At 41.7% G+C, this 14865-nt stretch overlaps 1 protein-coding gene across 4 annotated transcripts in view; it reads left to right on the top strand.

The window, feature by feature from the left end:
- The window catches only part of HHAT (hedgehog acyltransferase), a 309652-nt gene that overhangs the window by 42646 nt on the left and 252141 nt on the right, over positions 1 to 14865 (top strand). For all 4 annotated transcript variants that reach the window (XM_077763160.1, XM_077763159.1, XM_077763161.1 and 1 more), the window contains one exon: positions 8255 to 8368. In XM_077763160.1, the coding sequence (XP_077619286.1) occupies positions 8255 to 8368 (114 nt within the window). The remainder of the gene's footprint in view (positions 1 to 8254; positions 8369 to 14865) is intronic.

Consider the following 14865-nt stretch of genomic DNA (forward strand, 5'->3'; position numbering starts at 1 on the left):
GAGTTTATTATCAAAGGGTGTGATAAAAGATACACCTGAATGTCCAGATGGATGGCGTACACAGGCAAGATCTGTGGAAGGGGGAGGGGGTGTGGGGATTCCTTGCCCTTTCCAGGAGCACCCCCTCCCAGCACCTCCATGTGTTCACCCAGCCAGAAGTTCTGGGTACTTTTGGGATTTTTATGGAGGCTTCCTCACATAAGCATGAACATTCACCTGATTTCCAGCCTGTCTCTCCTCTCTAGAGAATGGGGGTGGGGCTGAGAATCATGACTTGGTCTTTCAGGTGAGCAGCCCTCATCTGGGAGCCCACCAAGAGTCACCTTATTACAACAAAAGATGCTCCTCTGACCCAGAGAATTCCAAGAGAATCAGGAGCCCTGTGTCAGGAACTAGGGTCAAAGACCAAGTATTAGAACAAAAAATGTTCCTAATGCTCTTATCACAACAAATTACAAGGGTTTTAGGAGCTCTGTGCCAGGCACTGGGGGCAGAGACCAGTATATGTGACTTCTCTTTCACAGGGAGGTGTCTATTTGAGAGCTTGGGCAGCTAATGGACAAAGGGGACAGATAGAAAAGGTGTGTGGGAGAACCCTTCATCTACTCTACCCCTTTCCTGGTCTTTCATGCAGTGTGTAAAATTCAAGGGAAAAAAAGGTATTTGGGGTTACAAAGACTTCCCCTTCTGTATCCCTGGATAGATGACAAAAATGTTTTTCTTTTTTGTTTTATCACTCATATCTTTTTTTTAAATGTTTATTTTTGAGAGTGAGAGAGACCGACAGCATGAGTGGGGCAAGGGCAGAGAGTGAGGGAGACTCAGAATCCGAAGCAGGCTCCAGGCTCCAAGCTGTCAGCACAGAGCCCGATGTGGGGCTCTAACCCACAAGCCATGAGATTATGACCTGAGCTGAAGTTGGACACTTGACCCACTGAGCCACCCAGGTGCCCCTATCACTCCTGTCTTTCTTAATTGGCCTTCTGCCCTGAAGACTTTTGACATTTGGGGGTTCTAGTTTGCTAGTATTTGCCCACTGCAGAGATGTTGTATATTAACTAGTTTTCTTGAATGTGTGCAGACTTCCTAAGCAGAAAGCAAATTCTCCGAGTGGGAGGGCCATGTTAGGGGCCAAGGCCCTCAAAGGTTAGGGGACCATTTTTTCCTTCCACATTACTGTGACTCACTTTGTATTTTTGGTATTCCGGAGAAGAGATGCTATTAGGATGCATGATTTATTAGAGATTATAGCTGGGAAACCTTATGTACATAATTTGCTGTCTAGCCATCCTATTCTATTACTTTTTTGGTCATGATTCCTAACTTACCAGCCTTATTATTCATTTACAACTCCTATCTCCATATACCTTGTAGAAAATAGTATTTTTTCAGTTTGAGAGATGTGGAGAAAAGAATATAGTTTTTGTAAAGCCTTTGACCTCATACTAGAATGTACGGTTTCTTTTTGGAAATTTGATTCTCTTTGGTTAGCTCCAGGAAGAAATGGAGAAATATAGAGTAGATACAGCAGGGAGACAGAATCTCTACATGTTTGATCAAGTGTATGCCTAAGTCTTGAACACTCTGAACAACTTCTAGGAAGTAGGTAGGTGGAGGGGTAGCCAGAGGATATTACAGAGGTCAGGTTGTCAGTTGGGCTGAAGAGATTCAAACAATTTAGATGTTCTTGATTTAGTTGTCATCTTGAGAGGCTTTTTTTTTTTTTTTTTTTTTTTTTCTTTTTCTCTCTGCAGAACACCTCTCTGCCCCTGTTAGGCCCTGGATGGATTGTGAGGCTTTAGATCATGAAGATCAGTTAAGAGACTGGGAGTGATACACAGTAGAACCATTGTAGTTTATGCCAGCCCTGTTGACGGATACCCATCCTATGAGCATCTGCTTTACCTGTGCAGGCTGGTAAAGACATTTAAGCAGAGACTTTATTATTCTCAGAAAAAAATTGTTAGTGAAAACACTTAATCTTTGAGGAAATGTTGGTTGGGGGAAGTGTTGTCTCTGGAAATTGTGAGCAGTAAAATAATTTCATTCAAATTATTTTAGAAGTAGCAAAGCATCTGTTGAAAGAGAAAACTATTCCAATAATTGCTAAATGAATCATTAGCCTGAGTTCATTCAGCGAGCCGTGCTTCTTCTGCGCAGTATTCCTACGTATTAGTCATCTTTTCTTTCTTTCTCCTTTGGAAATTTATAGGCCATTAAGGTGAGCTTGCTGCTTTTGAATGTTCAGGGAGATATTTCTGGATTCAAGTATCTTATAAAGGTTTTCCCTGTCCAGGGGTAACTTTTGCCCAGTGTGATTAGGAATCAGGCCTTGAGGTCAATAATATGAACATAATGCTATTTAGGAAACAGATACACAAAACTGTCTAGCATTTCTGTTCTATTTCTTTTTTTTTTTTTGGTAAAATGCTGGATATGAAGGTAAGGAAAACAGTAATAGTATATTCACCTCTCTGTTTTCTCTGGGGGGTGGGGAAGTAAGGTAATGAAAAATACAGACTGGTAGGTAAGGTAGATCATTTTCTATTTGGTTTTGAAATCTATAAACAGATGCACTTGTGAATGTGAAACACTACCTTCATTATCCAGTTCTAGAACATCCTTGGACTGACTAGCCTGCTGTTTTGCTCCATTTCATTTTCCTCCAGTGAATAGACTTATTTCAGAAAAGTTTTCTTTAAAGTGAAAATTTTCATAGTGGGTTCTGTTCTACAGCTAGTGCTGGATTTCAGTCAGGGGAAACATTGCTTCCAAAGTATGTTGATCAAGGTTCAATTGCAGACAACAGAATCCACTCTAGTCAGCTTAAGCAGAAAGGAGTTTATTGCAGGGATTTAAGGGAATTTCAGAATTGTCAAAAAGACCAACAGGGACAGGCATGAAGGGAGCTTCCAGGAGCAATTTCCAGAGCAAAACTGTGCCTGCTGCAAGGTCCCAGCCTGATGTGCTAACTAAAACTGCCAACCCTCCAGATGGACTGACTGGACTCTGGAGTGTCCACTGGTGCTACTACAGAAAAACAAGGGTCTCTGCCACATTCTTTCGGAAGAGCCTCATAGCCTGCACGTCTTTATGTTCTTATCAGAGTCGTTGTGTAAATATTTCTTCATCAGAAGCTGGGACACTTGTAGACATGCTTGCTGCAGGGAATTCTGGGAAATGTAGGTTTTTGTTTTTGTTTTTGTTTTTGGTTTTTTTTTTTGGGACCTTCTGACCACTAATGTATAGGAAGTCATACTAGAAAAGGGTTGGAAGAGTGTTGACTGAGCCAGTGGGTGAACCTACCATATAGAGCTGACATTTTATTTTGAGAAGAAGGTAGGATGGTCCCTCTCCCCTGGCATTTTAGATCTTGCAGATTTTCTGAATGTTCATGTTTTCCCTTTTGTTAACCATGGAGTCACTTCTTTTGAGTCCAGTTTCTAGAACCTTCTTGCCTGCCTTTCTTTTGACTGGATTTGGGAGATTTGAGCATGTCAATTCTCTCAGATTTGGCCTGTGAGTATCTCTATCTGTTTCAGGATATACAGCCTGAAAACTCGAATTTGTGTTTCTGGAACTATCAGACTAAAATAGTTAATTGTTTATGTATTCTTAACAAGTATATACGTAGCACAAAAACGTACACAGCACTAATCATTCTATGGGAATCTCCATCCATCCTCCCTTTAGGGCTCCAGAGAAGCAAAGAAATGAATGTCAGATTAACTCTATTGAGTCAAAGTAGTTGAACATTCTAGCTGAGGATTCTGGAGATGGATGGTGGTTGCAGTTGTTTAACTGTGCAAATGTACTTCATGCCACTGAGCTGTGCACTTACTATTTACTGTCTTAACTCTTTTTATGTTACAGGTGTTTACCACAAATATGGCCCTTGAAGCCGAGTACTGAGGCCTTAAAATCAGGCTTTGTCACATACTGGCTCTTGGACCTGGGGCATACGATACGTAGCATCTCTGAAGATGGTTGACTTACCTTGCTATGGGCAGAATCGTACAACATAGTAAACATACTGTAGTACTTTCTAACCAATTAGGGGAATAAGGCAGGCTGGTGGCTGGTGGAGCTTGTGGGACAGAGCAGGCAGACTGTGTGGAGGCCTGGATTGGTCATGTGGGAGGGTGATGGGAGATCTACCCATCTCCTGAATGGTGAGCACGCAGTCAGCAGTCTGAGTCTGTAGGCATGTGACTTGCACTCTTCTAGTGTTTCTTTCTCTTAGTCTGGAAAAGTTTTTTTACTCTCTAAAGGGAATCTTAGACATCATGCTAGTTCAGCTCTTCATTTTACACTCAGAAGGCTCAGAACCAGGCAGCCAAACGACTTACCCAGGTTCGTGCAGGAGCAGAAATGTGATGAGAACTTAGGCTGATTTCACTCACCCACCATTTTTAAGGCTTGCCAAATGTTGGGCATGCCTGATACAAAGTTGGTTAAGCCAGGGCTCTTTCTTTCAAGAACTTGTCATTTTTTTTCTCCCTAGAGAGAAGATACTTGAATTAACTACATTAAAAAGCACTCCGATCAGTTATGCTATAATAAAGGTGCTGGAATTGAGATGGGAATGACAGAAAGGGTACAATGAGGTCCGCCTGGAAGAGGGAAGAAGGCTTTACGCTGGAGCCACCGTCTTTGTGGTTATGGTGGCATTAAGGAGGCCCCTCTCGGTTGGAGGCAATTTGGTCAGTTAGGGTGCATATATGTGCATGCTTGTCTGTCTGGGCGGGGCAGGGAAGTTCAGGTAGAGTCAGCACAAGTAGGAACATCTTGGAAAAGGACTTCCTCTTTGGTAACAAATAGGTCTGTGTTTGAAATCCAGCTCTCCCTCTACCTGTTATGAGCAAATAATTTATTCTGACCTCCAATGAATATATCTGTAACATAGTTAAAAAAAAAAAAAAAAAAAGTTGAAGGGTTTTTTGTCAGGTTATTAGAAAACACATACCCAGAATGTTAGTGATTTATAGGAGAAGGAAAGGTCTTACTTATACAAATCTATGTGGTTGAATTACATCACTGTGACCTCTTGTTTTACAGTAGATTTTCAGTGTCTTGATTGTGGAGTGTCGGTGTTGATGTGAGTTCCCCAAGGGGGAGGAAATCTTGTAGGTTTTCTCACAGGGCCTAGGATAGAACTCTGCTCTCTAGATGGGAAAAGAGGCAATTAAGATTACCAGGCCCAGGCCCTTTCTTTTGTGAAGAATAGGAAAAACTGTTTCACCAGGAAGTTGGAGTCCCTATTTAAGAGATGCCTCAAACTGTCATATGCTTTAGGTTTCTCGGTTTTGCCTGGTTACAGATTGAAAGCATCAGAATGAGTAACTGTGCGTGTTAACTTACTAAGTTTAAAACCTCTTGAATCTAGGTGCTCAGAGTTTCCGGTAGAGAGCAGGATGTTGGTTGTTCTATTTGCCAATATTAGCTTTAGTGTGTCCCTGCCTGGGAATTGTATGGGGTGGGTTGTGCTGTTAAGGGTCCTCTGGGGTGATGAACATTCAGATAGAAGGAGGCATAATATGTGATGTAGATCTTTGCTACTCAAAATGTGGTCCATGGGCCAGCAGATCTCTTCACCTGGGAGCTTGTTAGAAGGAGAGAATCCCAGGCCCCATCCCAGAGATGAGACTCTGGGCCAGAATCTGCATCTTAGCAAGATCTGTAGATGATTTGTGTACACACTGAAGTCTGAGAAGCACGGATCTAGAAGATGGGATGTAGATTACTGTTCCTTGGAGTTCAGTCTCCCCTTCCTCTGTGGTTCTGTCTGGCTCAAATTGATCCCTAGTTTGTGTCTGGCTCACCGAGAGACCTGAAGAAAGGTGTTTTAATTGGCTAAGAATTGCAAGGTCAAGAAAGGAAATGGGAGAAGGAACAGAACATGAAAAAATTGTTCTTAATATGAGGCTTAAACATTTGCATTGAAATGTGTGATGGAACTCGGCATCTGTAAAGTTTTTGTTTACAAAAGCAGGCAAGTCAACATTTTTCTTACCCAATCATTAACCACTAGTTATTGGCTGTCGTGTTCCATTCATTGGCTCAGCTTTTCTGTCCGATTATTTTCTTTAGGTAAATATTTTAAATGGAGAAGGATAGACACGAGAGAAATGCTTTTATTTCCTTTAAATGGATATTTTCTAAAAAGGAATTAATGATGAAAGACTGCAATTTTTGTTGATGAGATTTTACCAGCACGGGGTTTTTAGTAGCCCTGGGCCTTCTGGTGGAACATAAAGGTCTTTCTGGTTTCTTACATTTTATGAGATCTCATTTTTCCCCTAAAAAATTAAAGTTGGAGAAGTTTTGAAGCATTGGTAAACCCGGGGTCCTGAATTTTAAATGTTATTCTTAGTGTTTAAGAACACTATTTGTAGTAAAAAAGGTAGAATATTGGAATATTTTTTGAGGAGGGAATTTAAAATCTTCAACCTTGGCTTTTAGTGTCTTTTTACCTGTATCCTTGTTACAAAAACGGCAGTTTGCCAGAATAGAATCATCACGTGACCTTTGGGCTTGTTTGCCTTTATTGATTTATTTGAAGAGTCTGAAATTTTTGAGATGGGGAAAGGAGCTTTGGATCAGGGATTGAAGCCAGGTTAAAGGTTTGAGTTCTCTGCTCTGGTGGTGCCTGGCTATGTGGCGTGGGCACATCCTGGGCCCCATCATCATCTCTGAATGGAAGGACCTGGACCAGACCCATGATTTTTATGGGGTTGGGGCTCTATGAGCAGGTTGTCTATGGATCAGGATCTTGAATGTGAAGAACATGCATTATTTGATAATGTACAGTGCCATATTCATTTGGAAAATGGAAAAAAATTTTAAACAAGTGTCACATTGTAAAGCATGATACAGTCTTGCTGGTTTTGCCATAGGATGAGAAGTACATGGGACTAGCAGCTGGTGGCAAGTAACAATTTTTATTGAGTGAAGCATGCCAGGTACTGTTTTAAACTTTTGGTATACATATGTTCTCATTTAACCCCCCCTTCCCCCCAAGAAGATCAGTACTGTTATCATATGAGCAGATAGAACAGAAAGTATACAGTATCTTACTCAGGGTCATCACAAACAGTATATGGGTAGATCTGGGATCTAAACCAAAACAAGCTTGTACTCTTGGCTGCTGGGTTCGTTACTTCTTTATTCACAGTCTGATATGATCAAGATAAACTTTATCTGTGCTTAACCTTCTGGAAAAACCGTTTTTATGATCTTTCTAACTGGTATGAAATTACTCCTCAGTCCTCAGGTGTGTAAAAAAAAAAAAAAAATAAAAATAATCCTATATTTTCCTCTAAATCTGATTAAAGTTCCATTTGCAGAGACTGGTGAGTTATTCTGTATCCGTAGTCACTCTGGATCCCTTCCTCACTCACACAGTTGGGCTAGAAAATCCTGAGGATCCCAGATACCCACTTCATCATGGTGATGCCGAGATGCTCATTGGCCAAGCCTGCATTCCCCATTGTAGAGTGGCCTATCACTGTTTCTTCTCTCCATATTCTAATCAGCTGCCATGGTCTCCCCAGAGCTCCTGTGGCCAAACTGAGGTTTTTGGATGCTAGTCCCCAGCTATTCACATGTACAGTCTTGCCAGAAGTTTTCACTTTCCCCTGCCAGGGAGCTGCATAGACACCGTGCCTGGTGCATGTCTAGACATGGGGTGCTAATGGACACCTACACACAGGGTGTTAATGAACACAGAGATTCCTGAAGAGAAGTGAAGTATATCTTTCATCCTTATCCTATGGGGAATTGGTTAATTTCATCCTCCTGCCTAAATTGACAGTAGGATTTAACACAATTGACCTTAAGCAATTTTATTAGCGGCCAATTTGCATTTCTCTTGTTCGCGTGGCTAACCTGAGATAACGTCAGTTCATTGCTTGCACTATCTATGTGACACTGGGTACATGAATTGAATTCTTTAAGCCTCTGTTTCATCTTTTATGAAATGGGAATAATAATGGTCTCTGTTCCACAGAAGGTGCTGGGGGATCAGCTCTGACAAGACCCTGATTTGGAGAAGGGCAGTGAGATCAGCCAGGCTGGAGGGAAGGGTGCAAGCTGGTGGGTTGTGGGGGCACCGGGACTGGGAGCGCATATGTGTCATCTGATGGAGTTTGGACACTCGTTGGCCTTCTTTCTGGTTGTTTTATTAACTGGAGTTTGTGTTCTGCCTCAGATGTACTAAAATCCCTCTGATAATCTTCTTTTTCGGCCTTTTTAGGACCCAACTGACTTTGAGTGGAGCTTCTGGATGGAATGGGGAAAACCGCGCCTGGTGCGCTTTCTGCTGGGCCATATGGCTGTGTCTCAGATGGTCAACGTGCTTGCAAGGAAGGTAGGATTATGTGCAGGGTCTCCTTTTATTCCTCTTCCTTTGCTTTTTAAGAGGAAAGAGTACTGAACTGGGCATCGGGAGATGTGGATATTGACCTTGGAAATCTGGAAAAGACAAGGAAGAATTGCTAATGATCAATAAGACATTTATGATAAAGATCTCATATATTCTTATCCTGCATTTACTTAAAACCATTGAATATGAAGGTTAGAATAAAACTAACTTCAGATGGTGCTCAACATCATACTTAAATGATCATATTAAAAAGATGCCTGTTGTTGAGGACAATGTACAACTTCAAGAGAAAGTAGAGTGAATGATATCACTAAATGAGAATAATTAAAAATATTTTTAATGTTGATTATCGAGACAGAAACAGAGCATGAGTGGGGGAGGGGCAGAGAGTGAAGGAGACAGAGAATCTGAAGCAGGCTCCAGGCTCTGAGCTGTCAGCACAGAGCCTGACGTGGGGCTCAAACCCACAAACCATGAGGTCATGACCTGAGCCGAAGACAGACGCCACCCAGTCTGTTAGCTGCTTGAGCCACCCAGGTGCCTCTTTAATTTCAATGTCAAATAATTTATGCCATTGTAACACAATTTCAAAATACCTATTTTATCTATGTTACCCTCTTTTAATCCCAGTGCAATTAACTTTGGAAATCAATAACACAAGATGACCTGAAAACTAATTCATTTAGAAATTAAAGAAAACATACATTTAAATAACTTGTAGGTCAAAAAGAGATCATACTGTAAGTTAGGAAATAGTTAGAAAAGAATGAAAAATGTTACCTGTATAAAAACTTGTAGGGTATGGCTAGCATGGTATTTAATTGGAAACCGTCATCCTACATACTCCTATTAGAGAAGAAGAAAGGCTGAAAAATAATGAGCAAAGTATATACAACTTAAGAAAGAACAGAAAAAAGGAAGGAAACAAAAATAACAGTAGAAATTAATGAAATAATCAATGGCAAGATTGATCAAGGAAGATGGACAGTAACCAATTAAGTATGGAAGGGTGATGAAAAAATATAGTAAGGATATTTTGCACAACTTGACAACAAAAATCTTAAACTTTGGCAAAGCAGACAAATTGCTAGAAATAGAACTTACCAACAGTGACTTATGAAGACATAGAAGACCAAATACTTACTAAAACCATGAAAAGAAGTTGAGTTACTAGTCAAATTTATTTGTAACGAAAACAGTAGAAATAAACCAATTCTGCTAAATATCCAAGACATAAATGACTTAAATCTTAACCAAGCTTTTTCAGAAAAGAGAAAAAGAGGGAATGTACATTTAATGAAGATAGTATAAAATTGGTAACAAAATCAGAGGATCTGCCTTAAAGATATCATGGGTTACAAAGATCTAATAATTAGGACATTGTTGTATTGGCTCCAGGATACAGAAATAGACCAATGGAATGTAATACAGTTTAGAAAATACCTATGCATAGATGGAAACTTGATTTATGACAGAATTGGCATTTCAGATCTGTGTGGAAAAGATGAACCATTCAGTAGGTAGTGCTGACACAATTGTTTAGCTGTATTAAAGAAAATGAACATTTAACTCATTTACCACACACAATCCTTTTCAAGGTAGTTAAGGACTTAAAAAGTATATAACTTTATTTATTTAAATAGTTTATTGTCAAGTTGGTTTCCGTATAACACCCAGTGCTCATCCCCACAAGTGCCCTCCTCCATGCCCATCCCCCCCCTTCCCCTACCCCCATCCCATCTGCCTTCTGTTTGTTTTCAGCATTCAAGAGTCTCTCATGGTTTGCCTCCCTCCCTCTCCCGCACTATTTTTCCCCTTGTTCTTCCCCATAGTCCTCTGTTAAGTTCCTCCTAATCCTCCCATACGTGCAAACATAGGGTATCTGTCCTCTGCTTGAATTATTTTGTTCAGCATCACACCCTCAAGGTCCATCCATGTTGCTACACATGGCCAGATTTCATTCTTTCTCATTGTCATGCAGTATTCCATTGTATAGATAAACCACATCTTCTTGATCCATTCATCAGTTGATGGACACTTAGGCTCTTTCCGTGTTTTAGCCATGGTTGAGAGTGCTGCTATGAACATTGGGGTTATATACTGCCCTTCTTCATCCCTTGTTATGGTCTTTAAAGTCCAGCTTGTCTGATAGAAGTACAGCTACTCCAGCTTTCTTTTGACTTCCAGCAGCATGACAGATATTTCTCCATCCCCTTTCAATCTGAAGGTGACCTCCAGTCTAGAGGAATGAAACTCTCAAGAAAATGAGTTTCTTGTAGACAACAAATAGATGGATTTTTTTTTTTAGTCCATTCTGCTACCCTATGTCTTTTGGAGTATTCAGCCCATTTACATTCAGTGTTATTATTGAAATATATGGGTTTAGAGTCATTGTGTCGTTTGTGGGTGGTGGTGTCTCTGGTATCTTGCGTTCCTTGCAACATTTCCCTCAGAGAGGCCCCCTCAGGATTTCTTATAGAGCTGGTTAATGGTAACATTCTTTCCACTTTTATTTGGAAAGACTTTTATCTCTCCTTCTATTCTGAATGACAGGCTTGCTGGATAGAGGATTCTTGGCTGCATATTTTTTTTTCTGTTCATCACATTGAAGATTTCGTGCCATTCCTTTCTGGCCTGCCAAGTTGCGGTAGATAGGTCTGTCACCACTCTGATAGGTTTCCCTTTGTATGTTAGGGCCCTTTTCTCCCTAGCTGCTTTCAAAATTCTCTCTTTGTCCTTATATTTTGCCATTTTCACTATGATATGTCGTGCAGAAGATCGATTCAAGTTACGTCTGAGGGGAGTCCTCTGAGCCTCTTGTATTTCCACATTTACTTCCTTCCCCAGGTCGGGGAAGTTCTCTGCTATAATTTGTTCCAGGACTCCTTCAGCACCTTTCCCTCTCTCTTCCTCTTCTGGGATTCCTATGATACAGATATTGTTCCGTTTGATTGTATTGCTGAGCTCTCAAACTCTTCTTTCATGTTCCTGGATCAGTTTATCTCTTTTTCTCAGTTTCCTCTTTTTTATAATGGTGTCTTCTAAATCGCTTATTCTCGTTTCTGCCTCTTCAATCTGTGCATTGGATGCCTCCATTTTATTATGTATCTCATTTATAACATTTTTTAATTCATCATAACTATTTTTGAGCCCCATAGTGTTTGTAGCAATAGTTTCTCTGATGTTCCATGCTTTTTTTTCAAGCCCAGCGATTAATTTTATGATTACTCTAAATTCTTGTTCAGTTATGTTGCTTATATCTGTTTTGAGCAGTTCTTTAGCTGTCATTTCTTCCTGGAATTTCTTGGGAGGAGAGTTCTTCCTTTTTGTCATTTTGATTAGCTTTCTATCTCTTAATTTTAAAAGCTTGTTGTACACTCTGCCCCTGTGAGTTCTGCTGTATTAGAGAGGGCTTTTTGACTGTTCAGGGCGTGTCCATTCAGGAAGTGTTCTTTGAATGGTGTCTGTTGATTTCTCTTGTTGAGTGGTTATTTTGTTTCCCTACTCATAGTGGTATTTGGGACTTTCCGCTTTGTGAACTTTGGCTTGTTTCTTGAGGTAGCCCTGGAAAAAGAACAGACAACCACAGAGGGAACAAAGGGACACAAACTGCACAGACAAAACCAATAAACATGCAAGCCCAGGCTCAAGTAAAAACAACAACAACAACAAAATAGCGCTCTGGAGAGGATGGGCGTGGTTTGGTGTAGGCAAGTCTCACCTCCACTGTGTCTGCTGGCCGCTTCCTGAGGCCCCGCCTTGGTGGTTGTGGGGAGAAGAGTGGTGTCGCCCCAGTCCCTTTTCAACCAAGCGTTGCATATCACTCCTTTGGGTCTGATCTCCCTGTGCTGAGGACTTAGCCAAGGTTGGCTGAGTTCCATGCCCCACATCCCACCTCATTTCTGGGTCCCAGTCCGTGGGCTTTGTTTATACCACCCTAAACAGTTCCACAGGTTGCTGCTTCCCTACTGTCAGGGGTTGAGTGGGGGGTGGGGGAAGTGTCGCAGCCTCAGATCCGCCGGGGTCAAGCAGTGATACAGCCTGGGATCTGAGGCCTCCCCGTACCCCGTGTGCATGCGGGGAACGTAGCAGCTTCAGGTCCGCAGAGTCTGCCTGCGCTGAGCCGCTGCCGCTGCTGTAGGGGATGGTGCCAGGAGCGCTGCAGAGCAGTTTTTTTCTGGTGCATTATGGGACCTGGGGCACCTAGCTCAAAGTCAGCACCCTAGCCAGAACTAAAAAACACTTTTTTTTCCTCCCAAGCCAAGGCTTTTCTGTTCTCTAGGGACGGTTCTATGACCAATCTCAGCTTCTCTTTACTTTCCCTTCCACTCGCTGCGGCTCATCACCAAAAAGCATAGATCTTTCAGAAAGTGTGATCTAGACTATCTGTTGATGTTAGGGTTGAGAAAGATTTCTTAAGACCCAAAAACTACAAAGTTGTAAAGGGAAACAATTGAGTTAACTACGTTAAAATAAGAACTTCTCAATGTATAATCATCAGTGTATAATTAGTGTACATCATTGGATGAGCCAAAGACACAATGAGGAAAGGGAAAAGGCAAGTCACTAATAGGTTGTCTGCATCCTGACAGAGGATTAGTATTTGGAATACGTAAAGAAATTTCCTAAGAAAAAGACCAATCTCCCAATAGAAAAATGGCACTAATGTAAAAAGGAATTTGCAGAAGAGGAAATACAAATCACCAGGAAACTTAGAACACCTTTTCAACTTTATTAGTAATCAAACAAATGCATCTCAAAACTGTATCATTTCATACTTTCCAGTGTAGCACAGACAAAAGTCTTGTGTCAAATAATAGCTACCTGAACTCCTACAGAGAGGTTGTGAATATGTATTGGTACAGCTTCTTTGTAAAAATTACTTCAAAGAGCTGCATAGCCCACAGCTACTAGTGCTAATTCTGACATATTCCCTGGAGAAACTCTTTCTGCCAAGTGGGGCTAGTCAGGACATTCATTGCAGTGATGTTTGTAATAAAGAACCAGAAGTAAAACAAGTGTCCATTATGGGGAAATGGATGAGTTGTAGTGAATGTATTCCATGGAAAAGGACTGAATCATAGCTAGAATTGTCAACATGGATGAATTTTTGGATCATGACCTTGAGCTAGCAATAAGGCAAGTTGCAGAGGAATCAATCAGTTAAGATCCCATATTTATAAAGCTCAGAACTGTGCAAAACTAAATGATACATTCACATGTATGCTTAGAACGTTGAGATTACTATTAAAATAAAATTCAGGATAGTGGTTGTGTCTGGTTGGGGTGGGAAGTGGATAGAGTTGGGGGAGATTCAGAACTACCTTTTTTTTTTCCTTTGACAATTTATGACTTATGTTAGTTGAGGCATGATATGTATGCCCAGGACCCTCTAAAGCACTGCTACAGCCTTGTTTTTCTTAAGCTGGTGGTGGGTATGCAGGTGCTATTTCATTATTCATTATACCTTACAAATCTTAGAAATGTTCCTCTTTGTGTTTGTCTTGGACACATGGAAGAATGAAGTGGGGCAGAAGGAAAGCACACAGTCTTTAATTTTCTGTGCTCCCTATGATTCTTTCACATGCACTGGGACTGACATGGCCACGTCTGATTGGTCTTTTTTGCCTTCCTCCCCCTCCCCCTCCCCCTGGTGTGACCTGATGTACTGGTGGGTGGGGAGCCTGGGCAGAGGGGTGGGTGCCCTGTGCCTGGGGGTGAGAGGGAAGGCCGCCCAGGAGGTGCTCCTGAGCTGCAGTTTGAAGGAAGTGGAAGGGTTTGCTTCTTTCGGTTTCCTGCATCTCATCACCACCTGGGTGGACAGGTGGACTTTCCATCTGCAGAGCACGTCATGTGTGTTCTTTGCCAAGCTTGCACTGAGTCATTTGTGTATGTGTCTCCTGTCCCCTCCTCTCAATCACAGGCTTGCTTTGTGCCACAGCCAGTGGGCAGGGCTCTGCTTGTGGCTGGGGCACAGCGCGCTCATTGTCTGAGTCTGCTTGGCCCAGATGTGTAAGTATGAACCGCAGCTTTGGCCCCTTTAGCTTTTTGCTTTCACCACCTGGACTAAGTGTTCCAGATGGTGGATGTTTTGGGGACTTCCTCAAAGTGGAAGATTTGGGCTGTAGTTGTCTGTATTCCCCGGTTTACAGAGGTGCCATGAGCTATGGACAGACAGCACCTGCAGGGAAGGCATGTGAGCATGTGTGCAATTCTTACTGGCCCAACCGCTAAGCCTTTGGGGATGCTTCCCGTCTTCAACTACTATCTCATCTCATTTCTTCCTTTGGCCCAGCTGCTCCCAGAGAGCAGCAGATTAAAAGTGTTCAGCAGGTTCAAAAGTGTCCTTTCCTTTTCTCCTCTTTCTCTTCTCCATGACATGTCCTAAAACTTTCCACTGAGCTCCTTGGCCAAGGTTAAATGCCTTTTCTATGGGCAGGGCTGTCTCCCTGGGTTTTGGCGAGACTGCACCAGGGGCTGGT

Source organism: Crocuta crocuta, unplaced genomic scaffold, assembly GCF_008692635.1.
Source record: "Crocuta crocuta isolate KB4526 unplaced genomic scaffold, BGI_CrCroc_1.0 scaffold3, whole genome shotgun sequence".
Taxonomy (NCBI): Eukaryota; Metazoa; Chordata; class Mammalia; order Carnivora; family Hyaenidae; genus Crocuta; species Crocuta crocuta.